The sequence below is a fragment of the Eubalaena glacialis genome, chromosome 8, assembly GCF_028564815.1.
Source record: "Eubalaena glacialis isolate mEubGla1 chromosome 8, mEubGla1.1.hap2.+ XY, whole genome shotgun sequence".
Lineage (NCBI taxonomy): Eukaryota > Metazoa > Chordata > Mammalia > Artiodactyla > Balaenidae > Eubalaena > Eubalaena glacialis.
This window is the reverse complement of record NC_083723.1, coordinates 69,312,470-69,333,460: the sequence shown is the minus strand read 5'-3', so window position 1 is coordinate 69,333,460 and position 20,991 is coordinate 69,312,470. Positions and strand designations below refer to the sequence as shown.

The window sequence follows — 20,991 nt, the reverse complement described above, 5'->3', positions numbered from 1 at the left end:
ATATAGCTTTAAAATACTGAAATCTTTAGTATCTATAACTAGTTACTTTTTTTATTCTTTTCTTTATTTGAGTACTTTCAATTTTTTCTCAGTGTTTTTTTCTAGAATTTATCTGTCATGTTAGCTTTACATTTCTTTTTAAATTAAAAAATACTTATTATTTCCTACCAATATCTTTATTATTCCTCCTTTTTTATTTTTTGGCATTAATCAGTTGCACTTGGTACATTTACTTTTGATAACCCTTACAGTCTGATAAGTGTATTTAAAGCTATAATTTTTTTCTGAATATTGCTTTAGCTACATGTCACAATTTTTTTTTACATTTAGAATGCCACTGCCATTTAGACGTAATTTCTTTTGCAATTTCCTCTTTAACACAAGAATTATGTAGTGGCATATTTTACTTTCCACACATATCAACTTTATTTTGCTATCCTTTTGTTATTGGGTTCTAATTTTATCACACTATTTAGAAAACATATTCCATATGGTAGCTATTTAGAATTTTCAAGACATCTTTTATAACTTAATTCATAAATAGTTGTATTTAAATATTCCTCATGTATGCAAAAAGCACACATATTCTGTGCTTGGGTATGAAATTTATATAAGTTAAATTTATATGGATATGATTAATAATACAAACACACACGTCTTCTCTGCAGTGTGGCTTAGATTTTGTTGGCTTGATGTACTAATTCTGAAAAGCATATGTTAAAATTACCAGCTACAGTTGTTTCTTTCTTCCTATAATTCTAGCAGTTGTAGTTTTACACATTTTAAGTCTTTGTTGTTAGCTGCCTATATGTGCAGGATTACTACAGCTTTTCGATTTATTGTAACATCTCCCTTGTTTCTAATGATGCATTTTACTCCAAATTCTATTTTGTCTGGTAGTAAAAATTCAACACTGGCTTTCTTTTGCTTCATATCTGCTTCACAGTATCTATTTCTTCCATCTCTTTGTTTTCAGCCATTCTGTATCCTTTTGCACAATTGTGTTTCCTTCAGTCAACCTATTCCTAAATCTTACTTTTATACTACTCTAGGAGTCTTTGTCAGTTAATTGGTGAGTTTACCCCATTTATATTTACTTTAATCATTTTAATATTAGAACTTACATCTACCACCTTATTTCATATATTACAGTTTCCATGCTTCTTGTTTTGTTTTGATCTTTTTACCTACTTGCCATTAGATACATCAAATTTTCATCTGCTGCTTAAAAGTTATACATTTTTATTCTATTCTTCTAGAGATTACCCTTGAGTAACTTTGACTCAGTCTTAGGATATTTTCTCCCAGCAATATAGAAAGCAGATCAGCAGCTATGTCTTTACCACTTAACAAAATGATAGCCATAGCATATGCTTATCTACCTCTCCTCTCCTCTAATTCTAATTATCGTGACACAGGAATGGTAATTAACTGGGTTTAATACTTTGATTCACAACCTTTTCCCCTGTAAATGTTGTAGGGCAAGCTTCATTGTTTTGAACTAGCATTGCATACTGTAAAGGAAAAGTCTAATGACAACAGATATTTGGATGCTTGTATTACTTTAACCTTGTACTTTAAATTTTTTATCACAATTTCTTTTTTTTTTAAACAACTTTATTGGAGTATAATTGCTTTACAATGTTCTGTTAGTTTCTGCTGTATAACAAAGTGAGTCAGCTATATGTATACGTATATCCCCATATCCCCTCCCTCTTGTGTCTCCCTCCCACCCTCCCTATCCCACCCCTCTAGGTGGTCACAAGGCACCGAGCTGATCTCCCTTTGCTATGCGGCTGCTTCCCACTAGCTATCTATTTTACATTTGGTAGTGTATGTATGTCCATGCCACTCTATCACTTCGTCCCAGCTTACCCTTCCTGCTCCCCGTGTCCTCAATCTGTTCTCTACATCTGCATCTGTATTCCTGTCCTGCCCCTAGGTTCTTCAGAACCTTTGTTTTTTCTTTTAGATTCCATATATATGTGTTAGCATATGGTATTTGTTTTTCTCTTTCTGACTTACTTCACTCTGTATGACAGACTCTAGGTCCATCCATGTCACTACAAATAACTCAATTTCGTTTCTTTTTATGACTGAGTAATATTCCACTGTATATATGTGCCACATCTTCTTTACAGTTTCTTGAAGTAGGCCTCCTTTCATTCATTTTTTCTTCCAATCTGCTTTCCTTGTTTTATGTTTGTGTTTATGTTTTCATTTTAGTCTATGAATATTTTCTTCATTTTTAAATTTTTTTCAGTTTCTGTTTCTTTTCTAGAAACCGTGTCTTCAGTATTATCTTTTTTATGTTTCTTTTCTGTTTTTTTCCATTTCTGAGATTGTTCTCAAATGTGTCCTCTCATGTCAATGATTCAGTTTTCTGTAGCATTAAATATGCTTTTAACTTCAAGTTCAGGTATGCTCTTTAGCACCTCTAAAATGACTTAATTCTCTTAATTACATTTTCAGTTTCCTTACTCTCCACTCATTCCTCATGCTTCTTCGCTTTCTCTTCGTCCTGGTGTTCCATAGAGTTACTTTAAAATGTCTTTTTATTTATGGGATACATAATTTTCACAGGTTTACTTATTTGAATTTTCAAGTTGATACTCTCTTTTCCTTGATCTGAAGTAATAGGCTCAGTTTTGCCTTTTTCTCATTTATTTCTCTTGAAATGAGGCAAAAACCTTTTTTTTGTATTCAAGCAGCAATTATCCACTTTTAAAAATTACAAATCCCATTTCTAGACCTACATCAGGAGGACATATCTATGTGCCTAGTTTCCAGCCTGGTTGCTATTTTCTGGCAACCTATCATCTAAAGCAGTTCTCTGTACTAAGGTGGGATATCCAAATCTCGCCACTCAGTTCTTGAAGTTAAAGGGAAAAAAAAGTTATTCCTTGCTATCAAAGCACTTACTGTGACTGCCCCTGTCTGTATCGCTGCACTTTGGGGTCTGCAGGTGAAAGTAGGCAATGTGCCACTATCAGCCACCCTTCCTGCATTCTTTTCCTCATCTAGCAGTTGCTTTCTGAATGAATATGGAAGGTGGAGAGTTAGAGAACCTGGTTTGAGGACAGCTCCTGGGAAGGACTGTAGAGGTTGCCCATCTTCCTCACTGGATAGACTTGGTATCTCAAGCAATCAGTGAGAGAGACACAAAGCATCTCCCTGTCTTTGGAGTGAAGCTTGGATAGATTTTTCTTAATTCAACTTCATGACTCCTTCATATTCTAGTAACAGTTGTTTCTAGTTTCAGTGTCAATTTGGTTGTGAGTTTTTCTTTTGTAATGTGATTTCACTGGAAATTTAGTGGGAAGTAGGAAGAGGCTGAATCGGAAACTGCTGGCCAGGTGCCGTTTCAGTGGACTGTGCAGTGCTTCCCCTCCACCATTCCTTCTCGGGAGCCATAGATACTGGCTCCCAGTAAAAACAGTTCTGCATTTGTCTTGAGGAAAAAATATGGAGTGTAAAAATTGTGTTATTTTGCTTACTTAAGTCATAGAGAATCTATGAAAAGTAATCTAGAAGAAGTTATTAATGCATTAGATAGTAAAGTAATCTTTATGGAACTTTCCATTAATATGTAGAGAAGGTAAAAAATGTTACGTACTTAACAAGAAACAGATACTGATTTAAAGAGTAGCTGTAATTACAGGCTGGCACCTACATCCAGCACCTTCACCATCAATAACCAGTTTATGAGCACCTCCTTAGAGAGTGACCCTGTGCTGCATATACTGCAGTTAGTGTTGCCATTCACATTAGGTTATGATATCATTCAATCAGCTGATTTCAGCTAGTTTTGTATAATCTGTTTCCTAAGAAAAACACTTTTGTTAATATAAAGATAGGTACCATATATAAACCTTTGAGCAGAAATTATAAAGCAATATGGCATAGCTTCATTTTAACAGCACCAAAGTATAGGCAAAAACAGCACTTATTTCTTCTTTTGTGGAACTTACACCGTCATGGGTAAGACAGACTGCAATCAAATTATCACAGAGATCATTGTAAAAATTCTGATTCCAATGCTGAAACCACTTCATAAAGTTGTATGCAAATATCAGTTATTATTTTGCCCTTGTAAAGTAAAAACAGAGAATGTCGCTCTTATCTGTAAAATCTCTAGTACTAGAGCGCTCTTAAAATCTTTCCTGCAAAGATAACATTTTTCCTTTTTAAAGAAAAATGTTTTTCATGCTTGCACAGGGTAAGTAAAGAGTGCAGAAGTTCAGTTTTACAATGTTTATGTGTAAGGATGTTTCTATTTCTAGTGCAGTTATATTTGGATTATATTGATTCAGTGATGTGAGTACATGTTCTGTATTCATATTTTTGAAAGAAATAAACAGAAAATAAATACAGCAGGTACACCTGCAGAATGTTATATGAGAGCTACTGTTCTCCATAGGAGTGTGTGTGTTTATTTGTGCTGTAATCCTGGGGTGTATATTGATGCCATTCATGTTCAAGATGATAGAAGAGATGAAAGAGATTGGTCTTCTAAGTTGAGAGACACTGACCTGCAGTCCTTAACCTTTTCTTTTTATTTGTATCCTCCCTTCCCAAGTCTTTTCACCAAACCTAGATTCTCTGAAGCCCAAAAGGTCCAACAGGTATTTCAGGCTCTGTTTCTATTAACCAGTCCTGTAGACCCTGCTTCCTGCAGTCAGCCTGACCAGTCTCGGGGGTTGTCTGCGAACCCTTACACCTGTACTTTGGAAAGGCTATTAAACGTGAAAGGAGAACTGCTCTAGAATAAGAAAACTCAACTTTGTACGCACTGTCTTCTTTTGTCAAGTCACTTCACCTCTTTCAACAGCAATTTCCTCTTGCTCATGAAATGGAGGTATCCCAGGCCCATCGTGCCCACTTTGCCTGGGAGGCAGGGTCCATAGTTGGAGATATGACACGTAGGCCAAAGCCGCAGGTCACCTGAAGTTTCTCTCCAAGTTTTTTCTGAGGCATCTGGGAACTTCTCTCAGGAGGTGGTATATATTCATTTCCCTGTAGTAAGTGTTTCGAAGGTAGGTTCTATGTCACTTTCGTGTATCCTCAACGACTAGCACAGCACCTGGCACATAGTCTCATTCAGTCAATGCTGGTTGAATAATGAGGGAGAGATTTCTTTCTAAGTTCCATGACTAATAACAGCAGCTGACTGAGCACATGTAGTATGTAGTGTCAGAATACTCAGCCTACCAGAAGTGATCCATGCTTTCCAGGTGGAGTCCTACTTTCTCATCTGGGAGGTCACAGTGATCACATATGCCTCAGGGTTTCTGTGATGATCAAATGAAAACTGTATTCCAAAGCTGGTTCAGATGAGGGGCATAAGGAAGGGAGGAACAGAGGTGGGTGGAGTCAGACCTGGGATAATTCCCACTCCACCACCTGCTCCTGCTGGGAACTTGAAGAAGCCGTGTAACTTCTCTGAGCCTCTTTCCCTGTATGAACAGCGAGGGTAACAGTGCCTGTCCTGCCTCCCTTACAGATTCATTTGCAGTGAGGAAGGAGATGATGAAAGAGGGAAAGGGTCCTACGAATGTAAGAAACTTAGTATTAGAGGAGAGGACTGTGGACTGGAATTTGTAAAACCTGGCTTTGACACTTACTAGCTCTGCAACTTAAACTACTGAAACACAGTTTCTTCCTATATAAAATGAAAGCGTTAGATTAGTTTATTTTTAATGCTTTTCCTGTTAATAGTGATGGATTTGTAGAAGTTCTCTTAATGTGCATGCAGGATTAAAGTAATCACATATCTATAATTTTCAGCCTTATGAGTACTGGGGGAAACCTCACACTAAAACTTTTGTCCATCTTCTGAATAATGTCTGAATTTACAGACCTCATTCTGCTTTCCTGTAGCTAAAGGATTGGGCTATACTGAGTAACACTTCAAGCTTTTATCAGTGTTCTCACCTCACCGCTTATGAGTTCAGCTCTCTTCTGTTATCTGTTTCGCTGAGATGGGAGGGGTAGGATAACTGAAAATTAACTTGGCTGCTTCGCAGTTTCACCTCGGTTTGTCCCACACATCAGTGGATTAGTCTAGTGTATGCGTTCATAGGAATGAAAATGCTGGCTTGGGACGAGAATTCCTAGACTCTGCAACCTTGACAACCATCTCCAGGCCCTACATTTCGTAAATGCCACACCTGGAGTACTTGCAGGGGCCTTGGGGTTCTTCCCACCTAGCCCTCTCATTTTTCATATGGGAAACTGGGGCCCAGAGAAGTAGCTTGCTAGAGAACATGGCGATTTGAACAAAGAAAATCCAAAGTCCCAACAAGTTGTATTGCAATAGATTATCCTACAGGGAGTTAACCACTGAGAAAATAAGATATGGCACTTCCTCATAGTTGCAGTGTTCATCAAAAAGTCTGCCTTTTTGATTTCTTGCTACTCTTCAGCTTAGAACCAGAGGGCTTTTATTTCAGGTGCAGCGTTTTACAGCATTTAGCACCTTTAACTGAGAAGTAGAGTTAGGGTAATCATATTTGAGTTCTTCAAATCATTCTTTCTTAGTCTTGGCTAACTTTATAGGGGACTTATTCTATGCTAGACACTGTGCTAACAAAGAGTACTTCCTCTCTAGAGACTGTTAGAGCACAGAAGCCCCTGGGAACAGTGAGGGTGAAAGGAGCAAGAGCCGAAGAGGCAAGAGTGACCAGGTCTGAAAGCAGGAGAGTAACATCAGTGAGTGGGGCAGAATCAAATTTGAAAGTTTCAAGATCGCCCCTCAGGAGCAGGAGCGGGACCAGAGCTGTAGCTGCACAGCCCCCAGAGCTGTAGCTGCATAGCCCGCAGAGCTGTAGCTGCATACCCCGCAGAGCTGTAGCTGCATACTCCCCTGCTGGCCAGGTGAAAACCAAGGAAGTACAGATTACAAACCAGAGAGAGAGCTGAGGTTTATGAGGTGGTGTGATCTCCAAAGGTTCACATTTCTGTCTTTTCATTAGCCGTCTTTCTGATAAGAAAACCTTAGACTTATTTGATTACAGTAATATGGGAAGTGTACAGTCCCTCTGTACAATCCTAAATTCAAAATGCTCTGAGACAGTTTTTTAAAATAATTTTGTGGCACACTCACTTGGGTGGTAAATCTGACCAAAACTGACAGGATGCTACAGTCTTACAGTCTTTAGGTACCTCCCTTAGTGAGAATATTCACATGTTTGGTGGCAAACATATTCATGTGTTTGATTAAAGAGTGCCTCCACAGACCCTGCTGTGGGCAATAAACAATTTATGGAAAAATGCATTTTACTACGTTTCTGAAATTGAAAGAACTCGGAATTCCAAAAACATCTGGCCCCAAGGATTTTAGAAAAGTGATTTTCAACCCATAAATCGTTTTCCGTAAATTTTGGTGTGTTTATTTATCCCTTAAGGAATGAACGTTTCCTTCGTTTTTCTTCCCTATGAAGAAAAAGTGGGGGGGAGGGGAGAAGCAAAACAAATCTAAATGGTGGCTCTCAGGAGAATAAGCTGTAGCTGAAGCTTTGGGGCGGGGGGGGTGGTCTAGGTCCTCAATAGGAGTAGATCTTTTAAAGGACAGAGATCTAGATCTGTACTTTTCCTGCAATTAAAAAAAAAAAAATTACAGATTTCGCCGCGGAACTGCATCATCCTCTTCTCAGCTTTGCAGCAGTCTGAGCTGTAAAAGAGCTGCTAAGCCTAAAATGCGTGCGACTCACGGAACCAGAGCGCCACCTTTCTTCCAGATTTGGAATTGAAGCTTCCCGCGGCCACTGGCCGACTTGCCTGCCGAGGCTTGTTCAATCCACAAGACTGCAAGGAAACAATTCCTTGACACTCAAATCATAAAGGAAGAGCTGCAAAGAGGGCAAGAAAATGTGTTTCCTTCTCTTTGGTCCCTGAGCAATTAAATTCGTAACCTAATCTGATGTTAGGGAGTGTGGGCCATAAACCCCATGTTTAATTAGTTCGCACCTAGAGAGTCATTTTACACACCAGACATTTTAATTTACAACCTGCTGCATTGCAGCACTTTTCTAGGCCTTCAGCTATATAATAAGGTATTCTGCTAGCTGCTGAAGCTTTAAAAATATAGATACACTTAGTTCAGATTTTTTCTTTCTTTTCCATTTTCAGTTGCAAATCAAACATGCAGTTACAGAAGCAGAGATTCAAAAATTGAAGACCAAGGTAAGCACCAATACATGATGTTTGAATTGTACTTTTTAAACTTCAGATGCTATGAATAAATTCAACCCGAGGACTAAAGGAATTTGTTTCTGTGCATTTGAAAGAATACAAATGTGAGAGATTCATTTCCACTATTAGCGGAAAAACTTGCCAGTGCATACTCTTAGGGGATCAGCACCACCATACCCCTCAGTGAAAATAACGCAGTATTTTAAAATTACATATTTACATATTTGCACATATGTGGCCCGTTCCCTCTGAGCTTTCCTCAGAAAGTAAATGTTTATGTGGTGGTGTGATGAGTTGGGAGATTGTGATTGACATATATACACTAATATGTATAAAATGGATAACTAATAAGAACCTGCTGTTTAAAAAAATTAAATTAAATTTTAAAAAAAGTAAATATTTATAATAGTTCAAGCATCCAAATTACATTTTGACCACTAATTCCTTAAGCACAAGCTGTTATACTATATCTCTTTATCTTATCTTAAATGTTTAATTATTTATTTTTAACTTATTCATCAGAAATAATGTATTTTAACATAGCACATTACTTATCTTTCATAGAGAAAACTTCCAATTTCTAGTAATTAAATATTATGAAATTTAATTAATATATGAATAATTTATTTTAGGTGCCAGGTGCTACCAGAAATCTTTAGACAAGTTTAGTTCATGTTATTTAAATTTGTGGGGAAATACAGGTCTTGATAAAAGGAGTATGTATTTTTAGTTTATATATGAAATAATACATAATTAAAAAGGGCATTTTTCATTGGTAAATTATAAGGTATTTGTAAGTTTCTTGAACAGTGTTTAGTTTTATCATGTACCTAATTTCCAAGATTTAAAAATATCTCTTGAGTTACTTTAAAAACACAATAATCTTTATTTTTTATGGTCTTTTAAAAATTGAGACATAATTGCTCTCACACTACTAACAATCCGTTTCCCTGTTCACATTAGATACACTTGTTTTGGTTTTTCCATGTGTTTTAAATGGAGATGAATTAGCAAGGCTATTCTGGTTAAATGGTATTTTTAGCTAATAACTCTGCAGCTCTTTAGTCAAAACATGTCTATACATCATTCATGGTTTCAACCAAGCTCTGTGAATAATCAGTTTTAAATTAGTAGCGGTTGGTAAATAAACAACTCGAACAGGAAACATTGCTTAATAAAAGATGCCGCAAATACCCAGTCCTGTTTTAAATTGCCATGTTTCTTGTCATAGAATGGAAGAATAGAAGATTTTTTTTGTTGTTAGGTACAATCAGGGAAAAAGATTCACCTGGGATTGCAAGTGCTTTAACAAAGCTTATGTGTTAGATACTTAATCTAGAAAATTCTATAAATTAGTATTTTATATTTTTCTCAATATTATATTGGCATATAATAGCCATAGATTAGCTTGTTTTACTATGACTCTTTATATCCAAGTTGATAATAGAATTCCTAATTTTGAAATGTTTTTGACTACTTTTTACTTTGTAACCTGTTTTGCCAATGTGTTTAGTTTAAAATATACATAAAAACATGTATTTCCACTTTCCGAATGATTTTGGAATGTTTTAGATTTTGAAAATTGATAGTTTATAATGACTCTGCATCCTTTTGAACTTTAACGGAAGCATGTGAAGTAGATAAAGCACTCATTTAAAGGTTAGCTGGTTATTGTGAATAAATGACCTTTGACCCCTTACCTGAGAGATCAGTCTTGAATTTCTGTAGAAATGAGGGATTTGGACCAGTGTGTTATCTGTTCCTAAGCTTCCCTGAAAGCAGAAACCACAAGAACTAGCCTTTCTGTCACATCAGAGAGATTTAAATTAATTCAGCAATCATTTATATTTTTACTCACACTGTCTTTTATACTTTTATTCAAATCGGGATTTATTAGGCTCTAGAAACTCAGAACAATGTCAGCAAAATAATGAGCTACAAACTATGTTCATGTCAGTTGAAATAAAGGATGTGATAATATCATCAAAAGGGATAGAAACAAAGTAAAAATCACTTTTATCAGATTATTATGCCCAAGGAGCTGTTCCAAGCGTGCTGATGTGTTATATCACAGTTCCGATTAAAGATAACATAATTTAGTCTTAGAGGACTTCAGTTACTTGTCCAAGCTTTAAAGGCCAATAATGGCAGAGCCTGGAATTCAAATCTAGACTGCATGACTCCACAGTCCCCCTCTTACCCATTAGGCCATACTGTGTGCTTCTGCCCCCTCTCCTTCCCAGCTTGCCTCTCCCTACTCCCTTTTTAGTTAACTTTTTATTTATAATTATATGTTTAAAAAAAAAAAAAAGAAAAACTCTAGAAGAAAACGTGTTGAAGTTCATTGGATAGAATCAAACTCTAAAACACTTTTTCCTGCTCAGAGAATTTCATACACCAAATAGTGTGATGGAAAGATCATGGGAGTTGGAATCAGATCCATGTTTTGTCATTTATCAGATGTGTGACCTTGGACAAACACTTTCACTTTTCAAGGCTTCCATTTTATAATCTATGTAATAATGAAAATAATACTTGCTCTTCTCATCTCAGTGTGTTTGATGATTTGAGTATATGTAACAACGGAATTTAAAATACACTATAAAAATATGAGGGATTTTTGCTACAGAAGTACCCAGATAATGCTCGCTTTGATATTTGCTTTGTCCAGCTGCAAGCAGCAGAAAATGAGAAAGTGAGGTGGGAACTAGAAAAAACCCAACTCCAGCAGAATATAGAAGAGAATAAAGAAAGAATGTTGAAGTTGGAGAGCTACTGGATTGAGGCTCAAACGTTATGCCACACGGTGAACGAGCACCTCAAAGAGACTCAAAGCCAGTATCAGGCCTTGGAAAAGAAGTACAACAAGGCAAAGAAACTGATCAAGGATTTTCAACAAAAGTAAGCAGCTTCTAATGACTAAAGAATAGTTGTGTGCATCTAAAGAAGGTTTATGTCCAGTAATTTCATAATATCTAGTGGAAAAGAAAAGGTGACCTCAGAGTCATGCCCCTAAGGAGCATAGTTAATGCATAAATAGACATTAAGTTTTAGAAATCTCTTGCATCATTTTTCATATGTGATTATATTTTTTCTTCTATAATTTTTTCGCAACCTCCTGTTTTGTTGTTGTTGTTGTTGTTAATCATTAATAGTAACTGTTAAACCATTTGAACCTCTATCCTTTTTGAAACATCTGTGATTTAGAAGCAAGAAGCCCAGCTGAAGTCATGCAGAATAACTATTGGTTAAAGTACGTACAAAGCAGCAACTGGGGCCTTGATGAGGCTGCTTCTATGTCTATTCTTAGAATCAGTTAACTTCAGAATTTTCCCACTACAGATAGTGTAAATATTGACTAGCAAGACCTCCTGCCCTGCCAGTTTCCTTCTTTTAGCTGTTGAGAGAATCACAAGGGCCTTGGTTCACTGCAGTAAGAGACCATCACCACACTCTGCTTTTAAATTTCAACCGCTATTTCTGAGCGAATGCTGCTTTGCTTCTATCTGTTGAATCTTGGTGTAATTTCAGGGAGACTGACCAGGGAGATTTTTACGGATTTTTTTCAACAGTTACTTCTGGCTAGCTAGAATAATAGAAAGTAGCACCAGTATCTCTTCTGGTCTTCTATGTCAAGCCTTAAAAGCTAAGCATATATGTAGGAGTCACCATAACTGTTATTTCCTATCATGGAAATAATGTTTTTAATGTTTAAAAGATATTGCTATAAAAAGTGTATTGAAAAGGGGGGAATTGTTTTTATGACCATGAATTCAGTATATCACTATTTTAACTCTTTTTGCCAAAAATATACCTAACTCTATTTCATGTAATAATTTTATAATAAATTCTACCAAATTTGCATATTGCATTCCAGACTCTCAAAATGGAGGTATTTCTCCTTCTCCCCATATTATCCTCAGGTATGTAGGGACAGCTCCTCCTCAGTGTTTCTGACCCAACAACCCCTCTACTGTCATTTATAGGAAACAATCTTATTATAATTATCTTTTTAAAACTCTTACCATCCAGTTCCATCAGTTTACTAGGTAAATGACTTTATAAATGTGGAATTATATCTACTCGACATGTAATTATCTCCACTAAATTATCCAACGTGGGTCATTAGTTCAGTAGCTTCTATCTAAATATGAACAGGTGCTCTAGAGTCAGGAGCTACAGATGAAAATCTTAGTAAGCAGAATCAAAGCATTTTTCTTTACTTTGTAATCCATTAAAACATTTTATTTACTTTCATTACTAGATGCCTTTTCTCTGTGATTGAGTTTTGTTTATTTAAACAGCTGTCTAGTTATTTATTTCACTGTGCAGTTCATTGCTTCTGATAAGAATTTTTACGTTTCCTCATTTATTGAGTGTTTGATGCAATGAGATCTATTATTTTCTTCTTAAGAGAACTTGATTTCATCAAAAGACAGGAAGCAGAAAGAAAGAAAATAGAAGATTTGGAAAAAGCTCATCTTGTGGAAGTTCAAGGCCTGCAAGTACGGGTGAGTTATATGCTCAAAGCCCCTGAGTAATAGGGTAGCCAGACAAAACTATAATTTGAAAAGATACATGCACCCCCATGTTCATAGCAGCACTATTTACAATAGCCAAGACATGGAAACAACCTAAATGTCCATTGACAGATGAATGGATAAAGAAGATGTGGTACATGTATACAATGGACTATTACTCAGCCATTAAAAAGAATGAAATAATAGAGATTATCACACTAAGTGAAGTAAGTCAGAAAGAGAAAGACAAATACCATATGATATCACTTACATGTGGAATCTAAAATACAACACAAATGAACATATCTATGAAACAAAAACAGACTTACAGACATAGAGAACAGACTTATGGTTGCCAAAGGGGCGGGAGGGTTGAGGAGGGAAGGACTGGGGGTTTGGGGTTAGCAGAAGCAAACTATTACATATAGGTTGGATGAACAGCAAGGTCTTACCGTATAGCACGGGGAACTATGTTCAATATCCTGTGATAAACCATAATGGAAAAGAATTTGAAAAGAATATATATATGTATAACTGAGTCACTTTGCTATACAGCAGAAATTAAACACATTGTAAATCAACTATATTTTTAATAAAATTAAAAAAAAAAAGAATAATAGGGTAGTTTTGCCTAGTGCTTGGAGAGAAGTGCTGATTTAGGGTTTCATGAATGGATATTTTTTTTCTCTCTTAGATTAGAGATTTGGAAGCTGAGGTGTTCAGGCTACTGAAGCAAAATGGGACTCAAGTTAACAATAACAACAACATCTTTGAGAGAAGAACATCTCTTAGTGAGGTCTCTAAAGGAGATACCTTGGAGAACTTGGATGTCAAGCAGACATCTTGTCAAGATGGCCTAAGTCAAGGTTTGTTTAACCTAACCATAAAAAATGTTTTTAATGACTGTAAAATTTGGCCTTACATTCTTATTTTTTTAACTCAGAGATTTAAAAGTTGAAAAAGGCTTCCTGCTGTGGGAAAGAAGAAAGGGCTTATCAAAATAGGAACTTATAATTTTTCTCTCATCTTATCAAAAATAAATCTTTGATGTAAAGAAATAACAAAATTCCAACTCAGACAAGTCAGGTATTATTTTTAAACCACCATAAAATTTGATAAGCTTAATAAACTGCCTTAAATTGATAGCTCGTCCCATATAGGGTGAGTTACACTACTTAAGTATTAATGAGTAAGGCTTAAAATGAGTGATTTTTAAGTCCCTAGAAAGAAGATCTTTTTCATAACATCAGAAGGCTGACTTCTAGCACTTGGAATTCACTGAGTTAAGAAGTTCTGTGTAGTTTTCTGCTTTTACCGCGATGTCCTGTGTATACGTCTCATTCTTTCCTGTCAGAGACCAAATCAGACCAGAACACGGGAAGCATTTTGTATTGTGAATGGCTGTCTTCTTTCATACACCAACCATAAATAAATCACTTATTTGCTTCCCTCACACACGCCCGTGCATAGACTGTGTGTATAAGAATGTGTATGAATGTTTTAATACGTGTAGTGTATTTATAAATTAGAGAATGTATAAGATTTATAACGATAAATGCACAGGCGGACATAAAACTTTTAATTTCATCTTTTAAAATAGGTACCTAGTAGACCTTAGAAAAAGTGAAAATAAAAGAATGTCATATGGCAGCATTGTCGTGAAGGGACTGACAACTCACAGGCAGTGGTTTGACACGCAGTAAAACTGTGATCACTAATGAGCTGTTTAATTCTTTGATGCTCTTTCGCACATATTAAAATGTCTCCAATGAGATTTTCCTGATAAACAACTGTTTATATCATATCATTAACTTTCAGAACTGAACTCTTAGCCGTTGAAAGTGAAAAGTATTGGAAATTTTCATTTAAAATTACAGTGGTATTTAGAGATTTGCATCTGTTCACTAAGTTTATATCCTTTTTCTGTGTTTTCCCTTACTAAGACATAATCTGTAAATAATGCCTCCCAGGCAGTTAAAGAAGAGTATTTAGCACCAACATTACCACTAACTGAAGAGGTGTGTGACTTTAGGAAGGTCATTCAACTTCTCTGGCTTGGTTTTTTACTATGTATAATATCAAAATGGCAGCACTTCTTTCCTCTCCACCCTAAATGGTGTTTGAGGTGAAAACAAGAAATTTTATTAGAGCTTTTATGGAGTTACAATTTTTATATCTGGAACTCGATAAGATTGTTTTCTTAAAAAAGTCAGAAATCAAATCAATGTGTTTTTTTCACCTTTTTGAATATTTTAATTCTTCAAATTCATCTTAGTTTATAATAAATATATATTCCTGCTATGCCATACACAAAGTATGATCAGTAACCAGTAGCTTTCCAGAGTCTAATTTATTTCTGTTCATTACTTTTAGTTCAGAAATCTGTATCTTGTCAAACATATAATTAATGGTATTTATTAAATTATATGACTACAGAAGATCAACAAACTATACTATAAACATGCTGATTTGGATCAAAACCTTACATTTCTTCTGAACCCTTTTTCTTCTATTCTACACCCTCCATTTTGCCACATAATTATCAGTTTCCCTAGCAACACTGTCGGTTCACGGTGAGATGCAGAGACTACTAATTCTTCCTGAAACCAATCCATGCTTGTGCAGTAGAGGTAGAATCAGTCATCTCAGACATTAGTAGCATACATATCAAGCAGTACTCTCCAGTTTTGCTGCCGAGGACAGTCAGCGATAAATCTCCTTGAATTTCAATTGCTTGATCACATAAACTAAAATGGCTTGGTCAGTAGCTAGATAGGAATGCTCTGGAAAGCACTTTCCTAAATTGATCCTTTGCTTCTGTTGCTAGGGAACGCTGAAGTCCTAGAGGTTCAGAAAAGGAAGTAAAGCAGCGGACCAAACACAGGCCATTTGGTATTTAATGATCACCCTTCCCCCTCAACACACACCTTTTTGCAACAGGATGGGTACAGCGGTTGAAGTCAGTTCTGGCTAGTCTGCGCCCTTGAGGTGCAGTGCTTTACCTCCCCACCTCCTGTGGACTGTCCAGTTCTGATTTGTTTTCCAAGCACTGGAGTGTTTTATTGATAGGATGAGTGGTTTAGCATCTTTTTGGGTCTGAGGCAGCTCAGTGAAGCAAAAGGATTATCAATTATAGGTCAGTGAAAAGCTATGTTAGAATGAAATGTGAAAGAAAAGGAAGGAGAGAGTGAAGGAGGCAGAAAGGTAAGAGGAGGAAAGGAAGAGCATGTAAGCAGCTGCTTCTTCACAAGAACTCATGTTCTTCTAGGAACGAGAGTCCCAACTGGGGATGGATTAATTATGTGGCTCTCGATATTAAATTATTTACATTTTTAGAGTGATAAAACTGTTTTTCAAACCATGCAAAAATTTGCCACAGTTAAATTTACATCCAAACATCATATGTATGGTTCTTTCTGTAAATTAAGCCTACTCAAGTATCTCATTAAAATGTTGACAGATTGGGAATTCCTTGGAGGTCCAGTGGTTAGGACTCTACGCTCTCACCGCTGAGGGCCCCGGGTTCAATCCCTGGTCGGGAAACTAAGATCCCACAAGCCATGCCTCACGCCAAAAAAAAAAAAACAAAAATGTTGGCAGATTATATACACAAATATATTATTTAACACATTCTGATACTTTTTTCTTAAAATCCATAAAGCAAATATAACAATTTTTTTTCACCAAGAGATGAAACAAACTCTAAATCCCTTCTAGTTTACACCAGTATGCTGGTCAGATATTAGTTTACATGTGTTCCAGAATGTGAAAAATGACAGTTTTGTCCCACTGCCGCGTTTCATATTTATAATTTCTTAGTGTCTGAGTAATGCTGGTCTGTATAAGAGTTCTCTACCTCGTATCCAAAGGCCCCGAAGTGACTAGAAGTGTCTATGACCACTCAGATATTCAAGTCAGGATTAGAAAAAGAGCAGAAAACAAGCATGTTAGAGAGACCTTGGAAGGAAAAAGGGTTGTAGTCGTAGTTTGATTAAACTTCTCTAAAAAACTCACTTAAATACCATGCTCTTCCTGAGGCAGGTGAAGGGTTTGGTATGAAACAAATAGATGATATAAACATTTTAAGAGATGAGAGGGAGTTTGAAGAAGAGAAAAAAGTGAATAAAATTAGAATAATTTTTTTCCTGATTCATAGACCTTATGTTAAAAGTGGGACCTTATGTTAAAAGTGTGTCATAGGGTATTCTTGGAGTAAAAGTAGTCTTTGGATGCCAGAAGAAGAGCTTATACTTAATTCTGTAAGCATTGTGACCCATTAACAGTTCTGTTTTTTCTCAGAAATTAAAAACTCTTTTAATGGAAAAAGATAACATTTGCAAAGTCAGCAATAGTGATAACAAACAATACTTTAATACAATATTGTAAATCAACCATACTTCACTTAAAAAAATTATTCCTGGGAACTGATGTAGTGTTTCTACGGGCCAGGCAGTGTTTTAAGTTACAGTGATTCATTTAATCCTCACAACAACCCTAAGAAGTAGTATTGCTGTCATCCCATTTTACAGATCAGGAAACTGCAGATGGAGAAATTAAACCATCTGTCCAAGGTCACTCAATGAGCAAGAGGCAGAACCAGGAGCTGGATGAGTCCAGCTCCACAGCCAATTTTCTTAACTACTCAACTGAACCGTACTGGTTTTCTGGAGTCTGCTGCTTCTCCTAGACAACTGATAGGAACTCTTTGCCCCCAGAAAAGGCTGAAATCATAGGAAGTCAGGAAATCCAAAGCAATACCATTAATAGTTTTGAGGCATAACAGGAACTGGGTCACTGCTAGGTTTGTAAGTGTAATTCAAGGATCCCTTTGAAGTTTGGGCATTACTACCAAATGCTTCTTTTATTTCACACCCATCTACTCAGCCAGTGGGGCACTGATTAGATAACACTGCAAGTTATCTTCTCCAAAGTATGAACATGGAAGATTATATATAAAGCATTTTATCCTTAGTTCCTTTAGTTACTTATTATTTCTTAACTCTAATGAGAACTGTGCAAGAAGCAAAAGACTTAAATTGCAAGATAGAGGATTATAGGAAAGTCTAGACTTTCATAATAAATTGTGGCTGGAATTAGTCAATCTTGATATCTTTTTTTTTTTTTTTAAGATTTGTTTATTATTTATTTATTTATTTATTTTTGGCTGCATCGGGTCTTAGTTATGGCATGCAGGATCTTTCGTTGTGGCTCGCGGGCTTCTCTCTAGTTGCAGTGTGTGGGTTTTCTTTTCCCTAGTTGTGGTGCGCAGGCTCCAGGGTGCTTGGGTTCTGTAGTTTGCGGCATGCAGGCTCTCTAGTTGAGACACGCAAGCTCAGTAGCTGTGGCGCACGGGCTTAGTTGCCCCGCGGCATGTGGGATCTTAGTTCCCTGACCAGGGATCGAACCCGCGTCCCCTGCATTGAACGGCGGATTCTTTACCACGGGACCACCAGGAAAGTCCCAATCCCGATATCTTTAAAAATAAAAATATTTCTTAGCTACTTTTTAAGTAATTTAAGAATATCCTAGAGAAAGGAGCATAATGATAATGAAAATAATATCTTCTTGCTGTTTCTCCTTTCCCTTACTCTTTTTCCACAAAATGGTTCAGCTGTTGCAATAAGACCCCAGGTTTCTTTTTTTTTTTTTAATTTTTATTTATTTATTTATTTTGGCTGCGTTGGGTCTTCATTGCTGCCCACGGGCTTTCTCTAGTTGCGGTGAGTGGAGGCTACTCTTCGTTGTGGTGCGCGGGCTTCTCATTGCAGTGGCTTCTCTTGTTGCGGAGCACGGGCTCTAGGCGCGAGGTCTTCAGTAGTTGTGGCACACGGCTCAGTAGTTGTGGCTCGTGGGCCCTAGAGTGCAGGCTCGGTAGTTGTGGCACACAGGCCTAGTTGCTCCGCGGCATGTGGATCTTCCCGGACCAGGGCTCAAACCTGTGTCCCCTGCATTGGCAGGCAGATTCTTAACCACTGCACCACCAGGGAAGTCCCAGGCCCCAGATTTCTTAAAAGTAGATCTCTAAGATAGTAGTCCACATTTGAATCCTGAACCCAGTAAGCGTGGTCCCAAACCTGGGATTTGTGGACATATCAGTAGAACTCTGAGCCTGCTTAGATATTCAGGCCAGCTAATTCTTTGGTCAGTAGGCCCTATCGTATGGTATTTGCTTATTGTGACCCAGTTGTTAGCTTATTGGTTTGCACTGAATCTGATTTTTCTGAATGGAATCGGTTTTTTTTTTGTAATTTACTCATATTTAAATAAAGTCTTTATCAGGAAGAACAAGGGGAAGTAAACAACTGCCATTAAGGGTATTTGCCTTTTTCACCACCTGTGTGTTTTTAAATTCTTATATTTCATTCATTCATGCACTGTCTAGAAATAACTTGGAGCGACACCTTTATATGACAGGATAGAGTGAATTGAAAGTGATAAGATAAAGGAGAACAATGAGGATGAGGACAGAGTAGAACCAGATATGATGCTACAAGTGTATATACCATATTTATATTATTTCTGAAGCTAAGTCTTTAATTTGGCTGTAAACTTTCTAGTCATCAGAAGGAGATGGAAACCCTGGTCCATTACATTCTTCACAGTGTTCATAAGATTAAAATAAACCATCTGCTCAAGAGAAGTATAACTATTGGTACAAATAATGCATGATTTGGAGCAGTGATATTAATATTGATAACATCCTTACAGTAGATCCACTGATGATTGTATCAGGGCATTTTCACACAGTGAACCTCAGTGTGGACTAATGGCATCACATAAATATACAATGTAGTGTTCAGTAAAAGCAATTTAAATTACTGAGAGGAGAGGATGTATAAGAAATGATGGAGTGGGGAGGGCGGCGCGCGCGCTAAGGGGCTGCCAGCGGTCTCTCGAGTGGGCTGGAGCCTGGCCGCGGCTGCTCGCTCCGGACGGCCGCGCCATGGCGGAGGAGGAGCTCGAGGCGCTGAGGAAGCACAGGCTGGCCGAGCTGCAGGCGAAGCACGGGGACCCTGGCGATGTAGCACAACAGAAAGCAAAGCAAAGGGAAGCAGAAATGAGAAACAGTATCTTAGCCCAAGTTCTGGATCAGTCAGCCCCGGCCCGATTAAGTAACTTAGCACTTGTAAAAAGCCTGAGAAAACTAAAGCAGTAGAGAATTACCTTATACAGATGGCACGGTATGGACAACTAAGTGGGAAGGTATCAGAACAAGGTTTAATAGAAATCCTCGAGAAAGTAAGCCAACAAACAGAAAAGAAAACAACAGTTAAGTTCAGCAGAAGAAAAGTAATGGACTCTGATGAAGATGACGATTATTGAATTTAAGATGTCTAGAGACTGGGACTTCATGGAGCAATTCTAGGACAGATAATACTTGGCAGAAGTTAAGAGGTTGATGGGATGTTTACTTTGTTTACTGTCTATATGCCTTTTAAAAATAAACTTGTTATGCAAAATAAAAAAAAAATAAAAAAAAAAAAAAGAAATGATGGTACTTAGCTCTCTGTTGACCTAGGTTGGTGCTCAGGTGCTCTGTCATGTATGTCAGGTCAAATTTGCTAACCATATTCAAAACTTCTAGAATGTGTTACTGAGGGAGATGCATCAAAAAATAACACTATAATTGTAGATTTATCTGTTTCTTCTTTTGGTTATGTCGGTTTTTGCTTTATGTGTTTGAGGTGATGTTAATGGGTACATACAATTTAGAATTGTTATATCTTCTTGGTAGATTGACCTCTGATCATTAGGAAATGTCCCTCTTTATTTCTAGTAATTCACCTTGTTATTGATTTTGTTTGAGATTTGAAGAGCTGTATCAGCTTTCTTTTAGTAAGTGTTTGTGTGGTATCTTTTTCCATTCTTTTACTGCAAATTTTCCATGTCTTTTATAAGCAACGGTTAATTGATTATTTCTATTACAGTCTCAATCTTGCTTTTAAAAAATTTTCTCAATCTTTAAGATGCATTTAGAAAGTTGCTATTTAATTTATTTACTGATATATTGAGTTTAAATCTAACATCTTACTATTTGTTTCTAATCTAACAAAAAATCTTTCTTTGTTCTTTTTATCTGCTTTCTTGCCTTCTTTTGGATTAATCAAGTGGGGATTTCTTTTCTTATTTATTTTTTCCTATATTAACTTTATTCTTTGTGTGGATACCTACAGATAAAATTTAGAATATTTGCTGGAGAGGATGGATTGACTATTCATTAAGATGTCCCCATTCAACTGTTGTGGGGGGTTTGTTTGTTTGTAAACAAGTTTATTAG

General features: G+C 36.7%; 1 protein-coding gene and 1 pseudogene across 3 annotated transcripts in view; both read left to right on the top strand.

Annotated features, from left to right (window-relative positions):
* PPP1R9A (protein phosphatase 1 regulatory subunit 9A) overlaps positions 1 to 20,991 on the top strand; it is a 320,149-nt gene that overhangs the window by 250,189 nt on the left and 48,969 nt on the right. For all 3 annotated transcript variants that reach the window (XM_061198553.1, XM_061198552.1, XM_061198551.1), the window contains exons 8-11: positions 8,131 to 8,184; positions 10,865 to 11,094; positions 12,608 to 12,704; positions 13,408 to 13,579. In XM_061198553.1, the coding sequence (XP_061054536.1) occupies positions 8,131 to 8,184; positions 10,865 to 11,094; positions 12,608 to 12,704; positions 13,408 to 13,579 (553 nt within the window). The remainder of the gene's footprint in view (positions 1 to 8,130; positions 8,185 to 10,864; positions 11,095 to 12,607; positions 12,705 to 13,407; positions 13,580 to 20,991) is intronic.
* LOC133096256 (programmed cell death protein 5-like) lies at positions 19,552 to 20,163 on the top strand (annotated as a pseudogene).